We start from the raw sequence: 23223 nt of genomic DNA, 5'->3' as shown, positions 1-23223 counted from the left end.
AATATGATGTCTCTGGGGATAAAAATTGCAGCTTAACTAAAAAAGACAAAACCAGGCAACAGTGTGGAGATGAGATTTTCTCTTAACGGGCATTTCCTGTTTTCTTCAGGCATTCCTTGAACGTTACCTCAATGCCGGCCCAACCCTGCAGTATGACAAGGATCGATGGTTCTCTAAGCAGTGGACACTCGTTAGTGAAGAAGCTGTCACGAATGGACTGAGGGATGGAGTTGTTTTTCTACTTAAGTGCTTGGACTTCAGCCTTGTAATTAATGTGAAGAAAATCCCATTCATCCTGCTTTCAGAAGAGTTCATAGACCCCAAATCACACAAATTTGTCCTTCGTCTACAATCTGAGACATCAGTTTAAAGGTTTTATATTTGTTGCTTTTAAAAAAAATATATCTATATATATTATATTGTGGGATTTTTCTCTGGTTTTGGTTTCTCCAATGCTGACTGAAACTGGCAGGTGACAGACCAGTATTCTTTGACCATCTGCACTTTATTTGGAAGAAAGTAAGGGACACCTGTCCTGAAGAGAGACAACAGGAGGCATGGCTCCAGTAGCTGACTCTCCTACAGAAGCCTTCTCACTTTTTTGCCAGAGTCTTATAGATAGCTGTAAACCAAATTGGAGTTGGCGTGTTCGTGGGAACCTTGCCTTATAGCAGCTAGTCCTCTGTCTCAGTGTCATTCACTCCCACCTTCCCCTGTCCTCCACCATGTCTTCTCCATACTCTGTCCCACTGGGTCCCCTTTGTGTACCCACAGGTTCCTAGAGAAGCGCCTCTCTTCGCAGTAACACTCCTGGTGTATACCCAACAGTGCAGGGCCTAGAGCTCACACTTGGAACGAGATGACCCTGACTGGCCCAGGAAAGACGAGAAGTTGGTCTTCCCAATCTGTATTGTATGTAAAGGTCCAGCACTGCTTCACAATTGTGGGCCATAGGCCATGACAGAAAATGCCTTTCTTTTTTCATCTTTGCTGCCTTCAAATCCTTCAAAGAAATCACAGTGAATAAGTGCACTATGTTTGTGGTTCTTGCATTGTTTGAAACCCCCTCCCTGCCTTCCCTTACCCCTCTTCTTTGCTCCCCAAAGATAACTGTTTTGCTCTGCTTGTCTTACTCAACGCTGCTTCCATCTTGTATGGGAGCACCCCTTGGTCTATAGCTATCGTTACTGGTTCTTCTCCTTGGAGCTGGGGGGAGTAAGTAGGGTGAGGCCCCAGCCGTTGAGTACAGGCCTCCATGGCCTCTCTTCACCTGCCCCCATTGTAGATTTGCACACACTCATAATAGCTGCTTAGAAGATGTTCGAATAAATCTCTCTACCATCAGTCCTACATCCCTACTTCTTCTGAGAAAGGCCACCCGTGGGAGAATTCCATTCAAATTCAACAAGCACCTATTGAGTGCCAGAGACATAGACTGTGGTTTTGACATGGACAGGTATGGCTGAGAGTCATCAAGCTTTGGGATGGGGGAGGAGAGAGAGAGAGAGAGAGAGATTGAGAAAGCAAGAGAGCCTTCCTCCAAGGCTGCCCTGCTAAGAAAGATCAAACCATAGCCATGTGGCAGCTAACTACATCAATTCCTGTTTATTTTCTGACCATCTTCACTGTGTGGCTTTTTGCCTTCTAATTACTACAAGGGAGAAGGGGAGCTGTTTTGGCACCTCTTATGGTCTTTAAACTATTTCTGTGGTAGGATGGAGTGGGAGCGGACTAGTAGAGAGGGGTCAAGTGAATCAGAATTAGTTACTTACATGTAACTTATTGTCAAGGGACTCCTTTCCCAGCTGTGTGTCTGAAGGATCTGTCTTTAGCTGATCACCAGCCATGGTGCTGAGAGAAGCTGGACCCTGTCAAGACATTGCTGGCGGTGCAAAGCTGTTCAACACTGTGTCTCTCAGGCAGGGCCATCTTGGAGCAGAAGCAACTTTTTCCTCCAGCTCCTATGTTTCCGCCACAGACTTTTACAATTTTATTTTAAAGCATTCAGTATTGCTTTGCAGCCAGGTTTTCTGGGTCCTCTGTTACATTACATTACATTATATAAGATGGTTTCGGTGTCCAGTGTGCATTGATTTTAAGAACACTGTTTTTTATGTTTCTATGATTGTTCAGAACCTTATGTATACTTTAAAAAAAATGTCTTTGGAGGTTTACATGACACCAGTTGCTGAAAATTGGACTATGTTCTTGGGTTGGCAGTATTGTTCTAATTCTACAGTGAAATGGGTAAGAAGAAAGGGATTCCTTGGGGCTTGGCTGAGTGTCAGAATCCACTATTCAACTCCTAGGACCCCCCTGCTTATGGGAAATACATATCACTCAAAGGTGGAGCTGCTGTCCTTTGGGATTTTGCCCTCAAGGTCCCCTCAAAACTGGAAGTTGCTTAAAATGCTCAGTCACCTTCTCAGGAAATATATTTTGTGGTGTGGGAATTCTATCTTGGTATATAAAGGTGTATTCTAGTACTAAGTGCAGAATAGATGGGCAGCTGTGGGATAGTAAACACATTTCCTTTTAAAGGGCCATAGAATCCTATGCCCTTCAAGGGGATGCTGGCAAGACAAAAATCCTGGTCTTTAAAATGAATTCCTTTGTGTTATTAATCAGCCCTTTCATAGCTAACCTGGAAGGAGTTAAATTGGGCTTTCTTTCTGTGCACTCTTAGTGCAGTTTCTCCTTTGAATTTCCCCATCTTTAGGATAGTGACAGGTGAGTTCCTTTTCACTCTCTGTAGAAGCCCTATCATTTGTGCATTTGCAGCATGATTGGGAAAGACTGAAACTGAGAAATTCGTTTTACTCTTGAACCCAGACCATATATAGGACATCATTTGGTTTTCTAAAGAATCACTTTCAAAAAATGGAACCTGGATTTTTAGGATTAACTTGGGTTGAGTTTCTCATGGATATGATCAAGTGAAGTCCTTTTGCACTATATTTGATACTAAATTTGTATCTGTTAGCATTTAGGGAATAGATATAATGAAAACAGTTAGCATATGGTACTGCAAAACAGACTTGCTGAAACAGTACAGCTGTTAGAGTTTTCTTGTATATCCTCCTGTCAAGTCCTATGACAACTTAAAAAAAAGGCTACTGGGAATATATATATGTGTGTGTGTATATTATATATACATACATGTGTATATATTTACACATGTATATTAGGGTAAAGGATCCTGTAGTTCAGCTAAAAGAGGCTTCAGATTGCCTTTAGATGCCATTTTTAGTTTCTGCCATACCCACTAACTGTAGCAGTCAAGTTTGCAAAGTAGAGATGTACAGACAGCTCACAGACTTTATGAAGACTCTGTGCATCTAGTTTTCCCCTGGTGATTTGTTAAGGGATAACTCAAAATCAAATGTGTCTTTAGTATACAAGTCACAATATGGCATACTTAAGCACCAGCCCATCTTTTGAGTGTTCCCAGCCCTACTGTATTTTTAAAGCTCCTTAGTATTGCCCTGAGCACCCAAGACCTTATTTGACTTTTAGAAAGTTGAAGGACTGAACTCAAGAGAAATGGAATCCCTCCCTTTTAGAGCTGGAACGAGCTGTGAGATCATCTAGTCCATTCTCTGCATTCTATGAAGAAAGAGACCCAGGGTGGTGAAGGAACTTACCCAAGGTAACAGCTCATAGCCAGTGAGAGAGCCGAGATTAGATCCCAAGGCTTCTTAAAGTAAAGAGTTCTTTCCACTGCCTCTGTTAGCTCAAATTGAAAACCAGCATTCTGTCATAGTTTTTTTTTAATTTAAAATCCCTTTTATTTTTTAATATATAGTATCTTATTTTTCTATAATTACATGTTAAAACAAATTTTTTAACTTTTTAAAAAAATTTTGAGTTCTAAATTCTATTCTGCCATAGCTTTGCTGATCACTCAGGTGGTCTCCCAACTCCTGTTACCGACCTAATAATCTATTCTCCCTCATTTTATCCAATCTGTATGTAAGCCAAATCCATTTGTGGTATATGGCAGGGGGATGTCTCACATTCTTTGGTGTAACTAGAATTTTTTGGTATCAAGTATTGCTGACTGTTGGCTTGTGTTTGAGAATGTTACACAGAGATTTGGGCTGTGATGGTATTTATTATTACATGATTGGGCCTCTGTCCATCCGTATGTTCTTCTCTCACAAAAGGGAGGTGTATTCATTTCTATCTACCCACAAACCCTGAGTGTATGCATGTGTCTCCATATCATTTATGTCCTAGTGTGCAAACTGATTTTCATACGTATCTGCCATATAGCTTATGGAGTGAATGAATTTCTTAGCCATTTGGGGCTGGATAAAAGGGTACCCCCAGCACACAGTACTTTGTTGTAGCCCAAGAAGGACAGAAGATAATTCTTCATAATAGAACAAGTATGCTTGTATTTGAATGTCTGTGTCTGTTCCTTTCTGTGATTCCAATGTATATGTGAAAGACAACACAGACCTGGATATCTATGGGATATAGGTGAGAATATGTGTATATGGGTAAGAATGCATGGATCCGTATTTGTATCTCCCTTTGTGTGTTTGTACACCCCCTCAGTGGTTCTCCAGCTATGCCTTGAGAGATACTTACAAGCCACTCAATGATTTTGTTTTCGAAATAATGCCTCCCTACCCTCCTGCTACTTATTTCTTCCCACTCCTCCATTTCCATTTTCCAGTATTTGAAGCCTAGTCAAAATTTCCCCCAGTAATAACAAGGTAGGATAGGAATCCATTCCCTGAGGGCAGACTTGGAACCAATAAAATCAGCCTCATGTAGAACGTTTCTAAATTGACCCTAACAAAATTAATATTAGTGAAATATAACAGAGACCAAATCCCATTACAATGGTTACTATTATTGTATAACATTCATTACGTTGGAGCCTTCTAGGAACACTGCCTCCCCTCCCATAAAAGATGGATTTGATGACTTGTCCTAAATCATTTACAATTGGAAGTACAAGGGAAATGTCACACTTCGTAACTTATAACAGAGCCCTGCGTTATAGACCAGACCATGAAAATTGCTGAGTGAGGCTGTGGTCCATGGTTCCAGTACTTGGATTTTTTTTTATTACTTGCCCCTTCCCAAAATTGTGATGAACAAGTCAATGTGTAACAGAATGATGGTGGAAAAGGGGTCCGTGTTTGAACCCTGACTCTTCCACTTAACTCCCAGTGTGACCTTGGGCAAGTCATCATCTGTGGGTTTCAGTTTCTTCATCTTTAAATGGGTTGGACTGAGTGACCCGTGAGACACCATCTGTCTCTGTTCCTGTGATCTAATAGCCTCTTTATTAATTTACCATATGACAAAATCCCAGTGGGATGATAGCTGATGTTTCTCTAGTGCTTTTAAGATTTGCAAAGTGCTTTATGAATATAATCAAGATGAAACAACCACCAATTGAAAAATTTATCAAATAAGACATTTGTAAGTTTAGCTTTGACCTGGGCCTTTGACCTAAGGCACTTGGAAAATTGGATGTAGATAATAATAATATTAATAGCATTTATATAGCTCTTAAAGTTTGCAGAGCTGTTTACAAATATCTCATTTGATCCTCATGGCAACACTGGGAGTTAGGTGTTATTATTATCCCCATTTTACAGATGAAGAAACTGAGGCTCAGAGAGGTTAATTTGCCCAGCTGGTAAGTTTCCGAGGCTGCATTTGAACTCAAGTCTTCCTGACTCCAGGCCCAGGGCTCTGTGCACTATGGTACCACCTAGCTACCACTAGAATTTGGCTGATATTTTCATTAAAAAATAGTCAATAATTATTTTGCAAAAATAATTTTGCGAGGACAAAAAGAAAACAAAAAAAACCTTGTATTATTTGACCAGTAGGAAAGAATGGCTGCTTGAGGCCAACGTCGAAGGTTTGGCTTGATCATGGTGACCTGAAGGTGGGAGCTATAGATCTGAGTTTCCCCTTAAAGAATTTATAAATGCTCTTTGCCCACAGTGAACTAGGGGCTGGGCCTGTCACGCCTGACAGCAGTGCTGCCCCACCTCCTGTCTCCTCTTAGGTGAGAAGAACATCTCTCTTGGATCTTTCGTGTCAGCCTGGTGCCTTTCTGCATCCCAGGCTGCTTCTGTGCTACTCTGCTGATTATTTCTCTCTTTCATGTCCTGGAGAGGGATAAATACGGGAATTGAGCAGGCCTGGCTGAGTGCCCAGGAAAACAGAGGAATATCGCTCTTCCTTCTGCATCTCCTATGAGCCATCCATAGATATGAATAGGTGTCCAGAGATGGAAGAGACCTTAGAGGCTATTGAGTTCAACTTCTGTTCATTTTATAATTAAGGAAATGGGAACATAGAAAGGTTATGACCTACGTAGGGTCATATAGCTTGTCATGTCTGAAGAGGGATTTGAATTTGGGTCTTCCTGGCTTCCAAGTCCCATAATATATCCACTAAGTCAGGCTCCCTCATTTCCTCTGGGTAGCTTGAAGGTGTTAACTCATACCTGTTTAAAGAACAGAAGAGGAGATCAGAATGAAAGATTTGGAATTCATGGAATCAATTCTCTGTTACCCATTTTATCAATGGATCAAGTGCTTTGAGGCTATCCTGTCCCCTTCCCCCTTCTTCCCACTGCCATGTCACTGGTTTAACTTAGCCAAAAAAGGAGGCCAAAGTCAAATCTGTGAGCTCTGCTATTGTTTGGCAGGTATACTGTAGTTCATTGTTGTTTGTGTGTATGTTTGTTTGGTTTTTTTATTTTTTATATGAGGGAGGAGTTTAACACTGCTGCCTAAAATGGTGTTTCTGGAATGTGCAGACTTTTTCTATTGCTAGTCTTTCTTCCTTACTACTGTCATATCCCATCCCGAAACCCAATCTTTTGGACTTGGGTTCACTTGCCTACCAGATAAATCCTTTTAATAGGGTCAAGTTTTAAGACCTCCCAGATTTACAAATGCCCCTTCCCATTTGGGGAGCTTGAGCTAACCAGCTCTTACAGAATTGCTTGTTAAGTGAATTGATTAATAATAATTAATAATCTGTGGATGAACTAAAGTTACCCTTGTAAGAAATTCAAGGAACTTCACTAATTACATCCTGTTCCTTAGTTCATTCTTTTGCCACAAGCAGCCCTTAGAACAAGAAGCTTTTTCTTGAGTACTGGAGGAGAAATGGGAGCAGCCTCCAACATTGTCCCTTCAGGGGGCCTTTCCTTCTGGAGAAATGTCTGTGTGAAAAGGAAATGAATGTATATCCCTCTTTGGTCTTGTGTGTGGAGTGTGTATTGATGTGTGTTTATTTCTGCATTCTTACAGTTGATCAGGCTGTGTTAAAAATAACACTTGGCCTATCAGCTTCCACCCTAAGGTGGGGGTGGAGGGGCTGTGTATGGCTCAGGGAATTGGTTAATGGGGGCTCAAGGCATTTCCCCCATGGGTGGCTCATTTTGGTTGAGTGAAGACTGGCCCAGAATCGCAGCTGTGCCAGTAACCACTCCAGTAACCCACATGAAAAAGACTTAGTGGTCCCATTTCAATTTTAGCAGTTTTTAGTCAGGAAATAATGAGCATTGAACATGCATGCATGCTGGCCCCTCAAGTGAAAACCTGAAATGTAAAGATTCTAATCCAGTACTTCCATGGATCTTTGATCTCATGGATGTGGTCACCCACTCCAGTCATGACTGCCCATTCTGTGGGACTCTATAATTCTGATTCTAGGGGTCCTCCCAGAAGTGCTGGTGGCATTCCTCCAGACCTCTCAGCATCCTGTGGGTCCCAATGGAGAGCACACAGGCTGTGCTCAGTAAAGACAGCTTGGCACTAATAAGCTGGCCATTGGTGATGAAGTCTTTCACCATGGTAACCCATAGGGTCTAAGACCATTATTTGCCAAGGTGGTTTGGGAGGTGGAGTGGGGAAACGGGACAAAGAAGAGTTTATTCAATTTATAAAATGATTCACTGTGGTATGCCTAAAAAGAAATGTCCACTGGTGCATTTGAAGTAAAATTTCATTTCTGCTCAATTTTTTGTGCATATACATACACCTTATGGGCAAGAGAAGCACAATTGCATTTGGTACTCTGGAGTAGGGAGGGGGGAGCATACAAAAGAAACATGATCCTCCGTCCATAGCTAAGAGCAATTGCATTGTATTTGGTGTCTCTGTAGCCACCTCCACATAGGAGCCAGAATGAGCTTGGCCACTCCTGACTGAAGCTACCACTCTGTGGGCAGAGGATTAAAGCCTTTAGAATCCAGCACCAGCAAAAGCAATTATTAACCAAAGGTACGCAAGCCTTTGTGCAAAGACAGCTTCAATCCAGGGCTTCCTTGGGAATGAATTTTACAACCACTGCACCTTCCACCCATTGGGTCCATTGGGTATGACAAAGCCTGATTGTGCATTTCCAACACGGACTGTCTGGAGTTAAGTGAGTTCTGTTTTTGTTTTCAACATATACACAAATGAATCAATGCTAACCAGCATCTTTCTGCACATGTAACTTTAATTACAATCATAAATTTTATCAAATGAAATCTTTTATAGTTGTGAAATTAGTAGCAAAATGTTAGTGTCTGTGATGAACACAAAAGTCTAGTACCCTGAGGTTGTTTGCTTGGGTCCCCAAGTCCTAGTTTGTTTTTTTTTCCACCCTCCACTCCTTTCCCAATAAACTAAAATGTTCTACACTTTGCATATTTTGTACTGTAAATCTTGGAAAATAAACAAATCTTAAATATGTTAGTGTCATTTTTATTTTTTTAATTTTTTTTGTCCTGAAAAGTAGTTGGTTTTCAAGCAACATGGGATCTTAGCTTTCACTTAAATTATGATTCTTTTGTTAAAGGTAGAAGCATAGGCTTCTAGATAAAGAGTGGTAGGGGACCTTGCCATCTAGTCCAAACCTCATTTTTTTTTATAGATGAGGAAGCTGAAACCCACAGAGGTAAGGGGACTTGTTCAAGGTCACACAGATAGTGAGTGGTGACATTGGGATTTCAGCTTGGGTCCTCTAATTCCGAATCCAGCCCTTTCTACTGTATTCCACTGCATGATGTAGGTTAAAGAAAAAACCTATTTAGAATAATCTAGACAGTGTACATTAGAATAGAGATTTAACAAGCTCCATGACATGTTAAGTTTTCTTGTAAAGGAATGATGTTTACATTGAAATGTTGATAAAATCATCTTTCCCATATGCAGAACTCAGAGATAAAATAGCTTCTCTATAATAAATTCTGTACATTTCATTTATCAAGCACCTTCTATACACAAGGCACATGGGTTGTGGTGCTATAAATGGTGTCAGAATCCTTATATCGGCGGCTCCTTCCTGATGTGAAGGACCTGGACATCCCATCCTGTAATTCTGATACAAATTCTCCCCCAACAGTGCTGGAGGTATTTCTCTAGATCCCTAGAGAATCTAGTGGATAGTGTTTGTAGGGCTTTTAAATGTGGCAGTTTTTCATACATTGGTCTCTTATGCATAGGATACCCTAAAGATCCCTTATTTACCCAGATGAAAATAGAGCCTGGATATCTGGCATTGTTTCCAACTGGCAGTGCCAGCTTGTATTAAAAGCACCAAACCTTACAGATAGTTACACAGGCTGTGTTTACATGGTAAAGAACCCAGAAAAGTTCAACCTTAAGAGATCATCTTTCTTATTTCTTCCCTATCCCCAACTTATAGACCTCTGTAGTTCCCATAAGTTGCAGTATTAGCCTGAGAACTGCTCCTTAGTGGAGCTAAATCTAGGGAAAAGGTCAGAATTTGTTTTTACTCATTGCTTACAGCTCTAGACAGGTATCCACCCTTGCATGGCTTCTGTCTTCTGTTGATGGCAACTATACTAGTTACTAGTTGGAACTAGTGCCTTTCTACCTTCTACTTTGGGACAAAGGAGCCAGGGTATAGAAATGGCTCCAGGCTCCTCCATGAGGAAGAGAAACAAGCCAGAAGTAGGTCCCAGGCCTGTTAAGTGTGACTTCTATGGTGAGAAGCAAACCCCTGATTGGGAAGGTTCGTGCCCCCACAACAAAAATGGAAAAGGACATTGTGCAGTCAGAAATCTTCCAGTGGAATGCAAGGACACTAAACCAGAAGGTAGTATATGATGTGGCCTAAGAAATTCAGAAGGACTGGGAACACATTCTTGGGGGAGGAGGTCAAGGAAGCCTGTGGCTAGTGAGTTGGGTCTTGAAGGAGAGGCTCATTGCACCAGTTAGGGGAGAATTGAAAAGTGGACAATGCAGCTGCAGAGATGTGCTAGAGGAGGGAGAAAGGTGTAGGACACTTGGGTCTTTTCACAAGGCTCATTTTCAGTGAATGGTGTAGGTGGGTTTAGTTTTGATGATTGGGATGTTTACATTGGGAAAAGCTGAAGGCGAATTACTCCATCAAGGAAGCTCATCGTTTCCCGGTGCTCGCCTACATTTCTTATCTACTGATCTTTTCATGTCAGCAATGCAGACAGCAGGCAAGTAGATTCCTTCTTAGCAAGGGTTAGTCTTTAGGACCAGAGAAAACACTTGAATAACATTTAAGAACTCATTTCTATGGTTCTTGAAATTTATCAAATGCTCTCTTCATAGCAGCCCTGAGAGGTAGGTAGTGCTAGCATTTATTATCCTTATTGCACAGATAAAGATCCTGAGGTTCAGAGGGGGTGGAACTTATACTTGTTTGCACTGTGGTGTGAATCCCACCTAAGACACTTATTAGATATGCAACCTTGGGAAAGCCAATTAATCTCTGGGGGCCTTAGCTGGTGGTACAGTGGATAGAGCATCAGGCCCAAAGTTAGGAAGATCCGAGTTCAAATCCAGATACTTACTAGCTATGTGACCCTGGGGAAGTCACTTAACCTCTGCCTCAGTTTCCTCAACTGTAAAATGGGACTAATATTAGCACCGACCTCTCAGGGTTGTTGTGATGATTGAATTAGATAGTCTTTGTAAAAATGGCTTAGCACAATGCCTGACCCATAGTGGATACTGTGTAAATGCTTATTGCTTTCTCCTTCCCTTTCCTCAGTTTCCTCATCTGTACAGTGAAGGTGATGGACTTGAGATCCCTTTCACTCTGAATCTATGATCTGTGTCTGATATGGGATTTGAACCCTTGCTTCTCTCCTGCCTTGTGGCATGTCACCCCTCAGATGGCTCTAGGGAGAAAGTTCTTCATAGAAACAAGGCCCTGTTACCAAAAGGCATCTCTCAGGCCAGAGGACCATCTTTCAATGTGGCCATTTTTCTCCCTCATACCTAGGTTGGATACTTCTCTGACAAGGCTGCTAACATTCGGGAGGGGTTCGTGTGAATTTATTGGGCTATTATTCAAAGCAGTATATTTGAGGTTGACATTGAAGAAAGAGACTGCCATGCTTTCCCACCAAATGCTCCAGGAACTCAGGCCAGAAATAGAATCCTTTAATGGAAGGTCTTACCTAGTGCCATTTCTAGGCAGAGCTAGAGACATATTAGAGACTAATATGATGAGGCCTCCCAACAATCTGAATTTCTTCATAACAGGCTTCCCAAATGGGATTCCAAGGGGTGTAAAATTCCAGTAAACAAGAGAGAAAACCCAGAACCTAAAGGCTTTTATGTTCAAGTGAACGATAGGCTCATCCCTTCTTGTTTTTCCAAAAAATGAAAACACTAGTGTAAGATTACTCTCATTTTATAAATGAGGAGACTAAATTATAGGGCAGCCCACAGGTACACAGAAAGTATCAGAGCTGGGATTAAGATCCGGGATGTCTGACTCCAAATCCAATCTTTTTCCACTATGCCATAAATAAGCGTGTTATTAATGTGCACTTAGTGATTTCAGTTAAAAGATGACCTCACAGATTCAAAGGAAATGAAGTAATGATGAAGGCACAGTCTTAGTATAAAGATGACAAAAGCCAATTTGAAATTTTAAAATAGGATTATTATTCTTACAGACAAATTTAAAAGTTTTACCCATTCTTGACAACAAAACAATGAACCATTTTCCAAAACATGATGGGTAGCCCTATCATCCTAATGCTTATCATCCTGGCTACTATTTCCAAAAGGAGACTAGAGGAATCACTATTCTAGGCTTCACTGGGTGGGAAAAAATTACTGGAGCCCCATGCCTGCACACAGACATACTACCAGGGACAACAGGAAAAACATTGCCTTGCTTTGATTGAAAAGTTTTGTTATACTCAGCTCTTGAGAATGATCAAGACTAATTGTTGGTCTGAGGTCCCAACGGAAAACAAAAGAAGACAGAAAAGAATTGGGGCATGACTCTGTTGATCCTTTAATGGGTCCATGAGCTCATCAATGCAGATTATAACCCCACCACATCTTTGTATCCTCTCTTCCCTAAATCATCTGAAAAGAACCCATTCAATGCCCTGGAAGCCATTCTCTGATTCTTCTCATGTCAACGAGGCACATACGTGGTCTTTTCCCGGTCATACATATACTGGATGGTGCTTTTAATGTCATTCTTACTTGTTCCTCCACAGTCATCTTACAATGCCCCAGAGCTCTGACACAGTGACATAATTTAATGGTGGTATGTTTGTGGAGGGGGCCACAGCTTAACAGAACCCCCTGAGAATGAAAGTCCAAAGATAAAGAGTAGTCAGTATCATCCCAGATATAGAGGCCAAATAGGCTCACGGACCAAAACCCAGTTAGAATAATAGCTTCAACAACTATTTTGCTGATTCATTTCCCAAAGAGTCCAAATGACATTCTGCTGACATTCAGGTAGTCTTAGAAGCCTCCCAGTATGTATGCCAAGCTGCGGATCTTGAAAAGTATACACATCAAATTGTGGGACAGTCCACCAGAGTCTTACACAGCAGAGAAGCGTATGCAGAAATAGGGCTAACTCTGTTTTCCCAGAATGACTGGGTGTGGAACAGTTCTCGTTAGTAAGATATTTTGGCTAATAGCCTTCATAGATGAGTTGCCAATTTTCAAAGAATTAGAAGAGGCTTAAAACACAAATACTACAGCTATGCTGAACATAATTTAAGCTTTCTTTGATAATTCAGAAGGCGCTTCTGGATCTCACCATGTTTCAGGGTCATGATTATAAATCATGATTCTGATTGCACTAAAGATGTGTAGAAGTGTTAATTAATAGAAAGTTCAGTTTGATAGGATGTCAGAAAAAAGAAAAACAACCAGCTTTTACCATGAAGGAAAAAAAATGCAATGATGGAGAAGAAACTACAGGCATACAAAGGTACATAATTTGTGATAAGATTATATCTGGCTCATCCTCAGAGCTTTTGAGGTGAAAGGAAGGATATAGAAAAGAGGGTGGGATGGGAAACGTGCCAATATTGTGACTACTATCCAATAAAGTAGATGGTTTAATATTGAAAAAAGAACTATCATAAATGAACTATTTAGCAAAGTTACAAGTTTCAGGGTTTCACCCATTTCCATGAGCATGAACCATATTTGGCTTGTCTTGAGTTTGGGTTCTAAACTAATTGAGAGTATTTACCTAATTGAGGAGTATACTCCTAAATTAATTAAGGAGTATTTCCCATGGCATCTGATTCTAAGATTACTCTGGATTGGTGGGTGTTTCAAAACCTGATTTCTGTTATTGTCATAGTCAACTACAAAAAGTACGCTTGAGAATAGATATGAGGGGACCTTTGTCCTCAAGAGAGCCAGATGCTGGCACTGTCATAATCTCTGTAATTTGGGTGTAAGAGAAACAAGTTGCTAACTGCAGTAAAGTGTGAGTGGTTTTTCTTGTCCTATTGGGATGTCTGGAAATTAGAACCAGACATATTCCCTATCCTCCCCCTTCTCACTCTCCTGTTCCCAACCTATGTTCACCAGCAATCCCTCACATTATATTAGGAAGGAATTCCTGAGTTTTCTTATTCTTGATAATAAGGGAGTAGAAAAGGAGGTCTTAAAAATAAAGGAAGGATCTCTTTGGGACTGTCTGCTCCTATCTCCCATTCTGTCTTTAAAGGATAATGCATAAAAATGGTTCTGTGTCTGTGAGAATTTCAGCATGACAGCTAATCATCTTCCTCATCACTGTCATCATCATCGTCGTCATCATCCTCTTCTCCAGAGTTATCCTCATCATCATCATCGTCATCATCATCTTCAGCATCATCGTCATCGTCCTCTGTATTTATTTTCCCAGAAAGTACATCTTCTATCCAATCTTCTAGCTCTTCAGCAGTGGGTAAGTCATCATCATCTATTATGTCCATCCAGACACTGTCTGCCTACGATAAAGAAACAATGGGAGTTAATGGACGGTAGAGTGGAAGCAACAGAGGACAGACTGGGGTAAGTGGTCCTGGCTGGCAGAGAATACAATACATGTTCAAGGAGGATGTCTGAAGCTTCTGGCTAACTAAATACCATCTCTTCAGGCAGGAAACTGTGAGACTTGGATCAGCTCAGAGTCTGCCAGGACACCAGAAGACTTCTAGTCCAACTCATACCTATCCATGAATATCCTTTATAACACCCTCAAAAAGGGTCAGCCAACCTTTTCTTGGGGCATCAATTTACCCCACCTCACAAGGGCTACTGCCTCAGAAAGGGCCATTCTGTCTGTATCCTTTGCAATAACTATCAGCTTTCATCCTTTTGGCCTCCTGTAACTTTGTCTGGGCTTCCATATTGCCAGTCAATAGAGTCTTTCTGCTTTCCAGTCTTTCTCTTTGTTTCTGTGATTCATGTGAAAATCTGTGGGAGTTTTTCAAGGGACCTGAATTATCCAGATGATTTCCCTCAGCTTACGCTTGGAAGAGGAGCTCTGTACATTCAAAGAGTCAGGGGTTTCCAAAATGCAGGTCTTTAACTCTGTATCAGCAAGACCCTAGACAGCATCCCTCCTCTTTTCCCAACTTCCTTTCCCAGGTCATAATTCAAACTAGCGGGATTTGAGTTACAGACAATCCTTGGGCACAGAAGAGGACAATTATGTTCTTCACCTGCTCCAGGGAGAAGAGAGGTTGGAAAGGCTCCTTCCCCTCTGTCTCAGCTATCCCTACTTAGCTTGAGGCAGAAGAAACAACATTCTCTTGGTGGCCAAGACTGCATTTACACCTACTGTTGCTGCTGGTGCTAGAGAGGAAAACTCAGCCAACTACAAGTGGCATGCCTCAAGGAGCTCTGGCACTGTGGAGGAGGAGGAAGAAGCAGTAATTGTTCTCTTTGTCTCTGTCTGTCTCCTCCCTCCCTCCCTCCCTCTTTGTCTATCCCTCCTTCCCTCTCTCTTTCTTCCCCCCCCCCCCCGTTTCCCTCCCTTTCTCTCTCTGTCTCCTCACTCTCTGTCTCTCTCTCTCCCTCCCTTCCTTCCTGTCTCTCTCCTCCCTCCTCCTTCTTCTCCTCCCTCCCTATCTGTCAAGGCCTAAATTCAAATTCTACCTTATTAACTATATGATCCAGGGCAAGTCAAAGTGAAGGGTCTCATTGGCCTCTAAAATCCTTTTTACTTCTATGTTATATGACCTCTGGACCAGACTTCTCCAGGCAACATCCAGACACAGACCAATATAAGTAGGAGGTTCTTACCCTGTCCTCTTGTGTATGATACTTACATCTGTTACATTCACTACTCCAATCTGAGGCTTGAACAGGTCAATCTTAAACGTCTTCTCCCAGTAGGCAATGAGCTGTGACAACAAAAAATACACTTAGGGGACAGAATAAACTTTCCATCACCAAAACCACTGGACAGAGCTAGACTAGTCTGCTGTTCTGCAGCTAATCTCACATGGTTTCCCAGTAGCCAGTCAAACCCATTCAAAGATTCTCTTTCACCAATCCTGGGTATAAACTGAGTGGTCAAAGGAAATAAATGATACAATCCCAGCCCTTGAGGCATTTCTAATATATAAGGAAATGGGAGGAACACATTTAAAAAGATATAAGTATATATGTAATACAGGAACAGATTAGTATAATTACAGTATACAGTTGACATAGCTCAATGTTCATTCACGTGGGATATGTGGCACTCTGGGAATTAAAGGATAGTGAAATGAGATGTTGTCTCTGTCTCTCATTTAATGTGACATTTGAAAATTCCTTATTCCTTAGATAGGGAAATAACCAAAGTCCAGTATCCAGAGAGATTGACTATGTTTTGGCATGACAGAAGCTAAAAGGATCTGGATCTCTTGGACTGGCTTTGGAGAAATGCTTGTTTGCTTGCTTTATTCCCAGTCTAGGGGTAGAATATGAAAATCTGGAAATGAGAGGGGTGAAGATATGGAGTTGTGGGGAACAGTGGAAGATCTAGGGTCTGAGGAGAATCAAGGCCAGTATAGGTGACTCACAGATTTAAAATTCTTGTATAACATTGCAAGACTAAACTGCTGAGAACTGGGTATCATGAAAATACATTAAAATGTGAATGGTTTGGAAAGATGTCTCAGAAGCCTTCCTTGTTGAGTATTGACCAAGGTAGCTATTTGGAGCTTGAAGGGTGCTGAAGAGGGGTGACCTCCAGATATAGAAAAGTTCAATTAAGCCAGAGCTAGAGCTGAAAGAAGTTTAATAAAGCTTTATTTCATCTGGAAGAAAAGAGTGCTAAGATATGTATTTTTTTTCCATGATTAATACCCATCACTGGGACACTGATGTCATAACTCTGATAATTCTCTCTCTGGAGGCCTCTAAATCTTGCCAGTGATTGTCCTTTTTTTTTTTTTGCTTGTTTGTTTCTTTTTAAATCAACTTGACCAAATGAACTTTGGATCTGGCTGTTGTTCAGACTTGGAAGAATAAGCCACATTTGTTAGCACTGTTCAAGACTCACTGTTTTTAGAACTTCAAGTGCATTGGGGACACACCCAGGTATTCATTACTAGATTGAATGTTGGCCAGCAAAGCTGCCTGCTGTTGACAGCCATCAGTATTTGCACTTCGGCTGTGACTTATACACAGAGAGGCAAAGATATAGGCCCTTCAGTCCTAGGCTGAAGGCTTCTCATAATTTATTTGCCGTCTCCTCTCTGTCTTTCCTAAGGCAAGAGTAGGTACTGGAAATAATGGAGCTGACTCACGTAGAGCCTGGGTGCCTTTTCTAACTCTGGTATGGCTATGGCCTCTAGAGCCTGCCTACCCCTTCACCAGAGGAAAAAGAGAAGGTGGGGACTGGGAAAGGGGGAAGAAGCAGAAGAAAATGTCAAGTGTTGGCTTATCATGGTGGGGTACTTATTGCACTTTTCATGGTGAGAGGGTAGAAGGACTGTTGGGCAGGTTTTCCTTTATGCCCATCCTGGTTGGACAAGGTCGAAGGATGAACCAGGGAGGAGGAGGGAGAAAGAAGGCAATGAGACTCAATTTGGCACAGGGGAAAGAATGCAGGATTTAGAGATCAAGGAGGACCTGGCTTTAAGTCGGAGGCTTCAGGACTACATAGTAACAATAACAATAGCAGTAAGTAGCATTTATATAGCACTTTAAGGTTTGCAAAGTACATTTAATCCTCTCAACAAACCTTTATTCAGCTATCATTATCCTCATTTGAGGTTAAGGGTTAAGTGACTTGCCTAGGGCCACAGAGCTTACACAGTGTGGGATCGGACAAGGCAATTAGCCTCTCTGTGCTTCAGTTTCTTTTTTTTTGAAAATATATTTTTATTTGTTTCATAAAATATTTCCAATTACATTAGAAATGAGAAAATTAGACATTTTAAATGTTTATTTAAAATAAAAATTTCTATTTAAATTAAACTTTCTATTTAAAATTTAAATTTCCAGCTACATTTTACATTTCTATTTAAAATTTAAATTAGAAAAATTTTAGCATTCATTTTAAAAATTTTTGAGTTTCAAATTCTCTCCCTCCCAAGTTCCCCTCCCTGACACTTGAGATGGTAACAATCTGATATCACTTATACATGTGAAGAAATGCAAAACATTTCCATATTAGCCATGTTGCAAAAGAAAAAGAAAACAAAGACAAAGTGAAAAAAGTGCTTCATTCCTTCAGTTTTTTTCTTCTATAAAGTGAGGAACTTAAACCAAACGGCCTCTGAGGTCCTCCCAGGGCTGAATCTAAAATTCTCTAATACTCACTTCACTGACACTGTTTATTCACCAGGTTTATGGCCAAAGTCTCTCTGGGGGCCCGGGAGGTCAGATGCCTAGAAAGGATGACCCCAAGGGAACTCTAGCTCTCCCTTTCCCATCCCCCTACTCTCCAGACTCCACAGAAAGGTAGCTGTGAGGAGGAAATAACACTCAGGCCTATTGTGTCTGGGATGGAAGTGGGAGTAGGGGGAAATTGGGTGGAGACCATAAGGCCCCATGAGTAGTGAAAGCAGTGGCTGCTACCTCAGACTCCCCAGGTCCACGTCTGACTTGGCTGGCCTTTAGGGGAACACATAGATGCTTAGTAGAGAAACTGAAAAGAACTTCCAGGATAATGACAAAACATCCTGATGTCTATTCCAAAGAACAATTGTCTAGAACAGAATGTCTGCTCCCCCTCACTCACCTGCTCAGGTTGCCTCAGTGTGATGCTCCTCTACTTAAAAAATAATTTCTAAAAGAGTCCCCTAGCTGCTGGGAAGAGTTCTCTGGTGTCTCTCCTCTGCCCCTGCCTTCCAAGGCCATACTTTAGGGCAGTGGGGACTGGAAGTCCCCGAAACCCTTTCAGAGGATCCTTAAAGTCAAAACTATTATCATAATAATATTATTTACTATAATAACAAAACCATTTTCATCACAAGTTCATAGTATTTCATTTTGAAGATGGCAAATATCAATAGCCATAATCCATACAAACAAAAGCTCTTGGGGGAGGAGAGGGTCTTCAATTAATTTTTAAGAGGTCCTGAAACTAAAAAAAACTTGAGAGCTGCTGTTTTAGGGGCCCAAAGAGCATCTCCAGCTTCTGACATCCAAGGAATGAATGTTTCTGCCAACCCAACTTCCTTGTTCTGCAAGGCACTGAATTCAGAATTGTCCCTGATAACCAAGACACTACTCAGTGTCACAGGCCATCTGAGATCCAACACCCCGACTCAGTGTACAGAGATGATCTTTCTTGTTTCACTCTTCTTATGCTTCATGTTTGTGTACCCCTTCTCCCTCCATCCCTTAAGAAAAAGAACTCTGCAGCTAACTAAGGCAGCACAACAAGGGCCTTGCCAGGGGACACCATAATTTGAGAGTGCTGATAGCCCTTACACTCCTACAGTAGAAGGGTAGAAAAAAACCCAAAAACTAAATTTAGCAACTAGTTAATAAGAATAATTAGTTAAAATAGGAAGCAATTAGTTTATGCTTCCAGTTTCTCCTGAGCCCTGCCCTTACCTCTTACCCTCCCACCCCACAATTTCCCATGCCTAGTAGCTGCCTCATAGTGTCCTGGAGTCTTGCCTACTCCTCCACCCCTACCAATTGAAGTTTTGTTTTAAAATTTTTATTTGAGGGCGTATTTCATGGCACTTGCCTCAGGCACCAAAATTGCTAACAAATATTAGACTACAAAGGAGAATAAAGGTCTTACCATTGGGAAATCATCTGGGTCAATCCATACTATGCTCAGGTCAGGATTGTTGGTATTGTCCCTGGCAACTTGTTTCAAGATCTCCAGGAACTCAAAGCCATCTGCAAGAATGTTTGTAATTAAGTAGCACATATATCCATGCTGCTTTTAAGATGGAAGAAAGAGAAGGGAAACCCACAGGAATAGATGTATATTCCTAAAGGCCACTGGGTAAATGGTATAAATTGTAGGATGTTTATGTAAAATTCTACCAAAATGCAGTTATTTGAGAACCATAGCCATGAAACAGCAGCTCTATACTTTGATAGATATGTAATATTCTTAATGTAGATACTCGCTGCATTTGTGAAAATGGATCCCATTTATGCCTTCTTCTCAGTGATTCTTGACCATGTCCTTTAGTTGATTTCTCAGAAAAAGTTAGAGACTTTTCTCTAGGTTAAGGCTTCTTAACTTTTTTTTTTTTTGCATCATGGACCCCTTTGACAGTTAGTGAAGCCTAGAGATGCCTTCTCAGAAAAATGCCTTGAAATGTATAAAACACAAAATACTGTTACCAAGGAAGCCAATGATATTGAAATATAGGTGCCAAAAGATGTTTTTTTTAAAAGTTTTCAGACTCAGGGGCAGCTAGGTGGCATAATGGATAGAGCATCTGCCTTGAAGTTGAGAGGACCTGAGTTCAAATTGGGTCTCAGACACTTACTAGATCTGCGGCCCTGGGCAAGTCACTTAACTCTAATTGCCTCAAAAAAAAAAGTTTGCAGACCCCCAAGTAAAGAACCCCTGCTGTAAGTCTTTAAGAGACCAGCATAGTGCAGTGGGTGGAGTACTGCCATTGGAAGCAGCAAGAGCTGGCTTCAAGCCCTGCCTCTGACACTGTTCAAGGCACATAGACTCTATGGGTCTCAGTTTTCTTGTTGGTAAAATGAAGGGATTGGACACAATGATCCCTGAGGTCCCTCTCAGCTCTAAATCTATAGTCCTTCAAAAAGGTTTTTAGCCAGTTGTAAACACCACTAAAGATCGGTACATCAGAACTTAAAAGAAAAAAAAAACCAACCACCACTTATTGAGTGTCTACCATGTGCCTAACACTGTGCTAGGTATTCATTTATAGAAGAGAAATATTCAGCCATGTATCCATCCTAGATGCAAGGTAGATACTAATGAGCTTTTGCGAACTTACACAAGGAAAGTCCTTTGCTTCCTGAGGATTCAAAATGCAATGAGAACCTACCTAAAGTCAGTTGGACCAGCCTAAGGGCTCAGGGACCACTATGTTTTTTTTTTCCTCCTTCCCCTCACCTCCTCTGTCCTATCTTGTTACTGTTGTAATACTTAGCCGGATACCTTGGTGCATTTTCTAACTAGAAAGAAAGCTCTCTCCTCAGAGGGAAGCTGACCTTGAACTTTTTAATTTTGGCAACTGGATATCCTGTGGGACCAGTTCAACAGCTCCAACTCTGCTTTGCTATGTAAAGTTGAGAGTCCGTTCAGATTGCTTTACCTTCAGATCCCGAGGGGGTGAGAAGCTGAGATGCTCAGAAGCATTTAGATGAGAATCTCTTAGAAGACTTTGCAATTAAAAGAAAAAAGGATTAGGCACCTCTCTAACTTGTAGGGAGAGTCTGGCTCCAAGTACCAGCCAGGATGACAGTCCTGAGACTATCTATCATGGCATCAAAGAATCATAGCATAAAGAGATCATAGAAGTCATCTTGGGCTGGCCTCTACCTAGGACATGAATCCCTTGCCAAACATCCCTAGAAGGTGGTCTTCCAACCTGAGTGTGAGTGTCCTCTAGGGCTGAGAAACTCATTAACTCCCAATGTAGTCTATTTCATTTTGGGATATGGGGCTAATTCGAAAGTTCTTCATTGTAATCATGGAAATAGAGAGAAGGAATTTCACTATCACATTCTGCCATGCACTGTTTATTTGTGTGTATATTTTCTGTCCCCCTAATAGATTATAAACTCCTTAAAGGAGGGAATATTCCTTTTATAACTTTGTATTCTCCAATGCATTTCTCTGTGCAGGATTGCTCTTTGTATTCACAGTGCTTGATTCAGCCCATATCATAGGGGCTCAATAATTATTTGTTGAATGAATGAATGAATGAACCTCCGGAGATCATCTGACCCAATCCTCTACCTTACAAGGTAGACCTACAGGCAGGTGAATGTCTAACCCTTCAGGGCTGGTGATGGTTCTTAAAGTTTTCTAGTGCTTGTTACCACTTGGGATAATAACGGCCCCATTTTCTGCTCCTCAATCATCACAAATAGGAATGAGTTCTTCAGGCAGACCTCTTCCACCTTCTACTGCTGCTACCCCATTTCCCCCCTATCCCCAAAGCCTCTTCTTCCTTTGTAAGAAGGACTATGAAGAATATGATCATACCCATAGCTTCCCTCCAGTAGCTCACTCCTGTAGCTATTTCCCTGACAGTCAAGGAATTATTCCTTATATCAACTGAAATTCTTTCATTGATTTCTGGCTATTCTCTGCTTTCAACTCCCATCTCCACTCCCCCCTTCCCTCACTCCTACCCTTACCACACAGGGCACAAACTTTATGTAAAGGCTTATTACTGGAAGCCAGTTAAACCCCTTTGGAGCTTTCTCTTCTAAAAGCTAAATAATCTCATTTTTTAAAACTTTTTTTTCTGATAGAATCTCTTTTTAGTTGTTTCTGTCTTCTTTCCCTATCCCTTAGCTCCTCTCTATATGCCTCATTCTCTGGATGCTCTCTACTAGGGTTTTATATTCTTTTAAAGTTTTATGATTCAGATAAGACATGATATAATGCCCTTTCTTGGTTGGGCAATGTTATTTCACTACTAATATATATCATGTTCTTTAAAAATAATTTTTAATTGAACAAAAAAACTATTCTCTTCACATCCCACTTTGAAACAAGAAAAAATAATCTGGTAACAAATATGCACAGTCAAGCTATCACATTCTATTTTTTTTTTTTTGCAGACAAATCAATATAATGATTGTTTTCTTTTCTATGACACTGATGGCTAGCTTGTGGTTCACTACGACCTCCAGTTATTTTCCCTCTGTATTTGTGCCTAAGCTTTCTTCATCTCGTATATAAATGAAGCTTCAAATTTTTTTTCACTATCTGTATCACCTTGTGCCCATCTTCTTGAATCTACTTCATTTCTAATAGCGATGTTTCCTAATTTGTTGGAGACATTTTTGAATCTGACTCATTATACACAGTGACTTTGTCTGATTTAATGTAGGTGTGCAGTGGCTAGAGTGCTGGGCTTGGAGTCAAGAACAGCTCAGTTTGGATCTGGCCTCAGACCCTTACTAGTTGTATGACCTTGAGCAAGTCACTTGCCTCAGTTTCCTCAGCTGTAAAAGTGGTGATAATAATAGGAGCTGCCTCCCAAGGTTGTTGTGAGGATCAAATGAGATGATATTTGTAAAAAGCGCTTAGCACAGTATCTGGTACACAGTAGGCACTATATTAATGTTTGCTATTATTATTGTTAAATAACATTGTTTGCTTCTTTACGGGTTGCAAGCACTATCCGAATGAGTTGTAAAGGAATCCTCTCCTGGGGCGTGTGTGCTGTGCTCTCTAAATCCCTGGGCTATTCAGGTAGGGCAACAACAGCCGCTGAATTGCCCTGGTCTGTATGGAGGCTGTCTTGTTTCAGCCCAGTGCTTTCTGAATCCGAGCGCCGGGACAACA

The 23223-nt window shown here is 41.1% G+C and overlaps 2 protein-coding genes across 3 annotated transcripts in view; one reads left to right on the top strand and one right to left on the bottom strand.

Moving 5' to 3' along the window:
• VANGL1 (VANGL planar cell polarity protein 1) overlaps nt 1-8727 on the top strand; it is a 76542-nt gene extending 67815 nt beyond the window's left edge. For both annotated transcript variants that reach the window (XM_021002518.2, XM_021002509.2), the window contains one exon: nt 110-8727. In XM_021002518.2, coding sequence (XP_020858177.1) covers nt 110-370 — 261 coding nt within the window. In that variant the 3' untranslated portion in view covers nt 371-8727. The remainder of the gene's footprint in view (nt 1-109) is intronic.
• Nucleotides 8728-11909: 3182 nt separating this feature from the next.
• The window catches only part of CASQ2 (calsequestrin 2), a 97784-nt gene continuing 86470 nt past the window's right edge, over nt 11910-23223 (bottom strand). The window contains exons 9-11 of the mRNA XM_021002531.2: nt 19504-19604; nt 15578-15652; nt 11910-14251 (exon numbers count right to left, since the gene is read on the bottom strand). Coding sequence (XP_020858190.1) covers nt 14036-14251; nt 15578-15652; nt 19504-19604 — 392 coding nt within the window. The 3' untranslated portion in view covers nt 11910-14035. The remainder of the gene's footprint in view (nt 14252-15577; nt 15653-19503; nt 19605-23223) is intronic.

This window comes from Phascolarctos cinereus, unplaced genomic scaffold (genome assembly GCF_003287225.1).
Source record: "Phascolarctos cinereus isolate Bilbo 61053 unplaced genomic scaffold, phaCin_HiC Scaffold_5;HRSCAF=322, whole genome shotgun sequence".
In the NCBI taxonomy this organism is placed as follows: Eukaryota; Metazoa; Chordata; class Mammalia; order Diprotodontia; family Phascolarctidae; genus Phascolarctos; species Phascolarctos cinereus.
The sequence above is the reverse complement of the archived record's forward strand: the minus strand, read 5'-3'. Positions and strand labels throughout refer to the sequence as shown.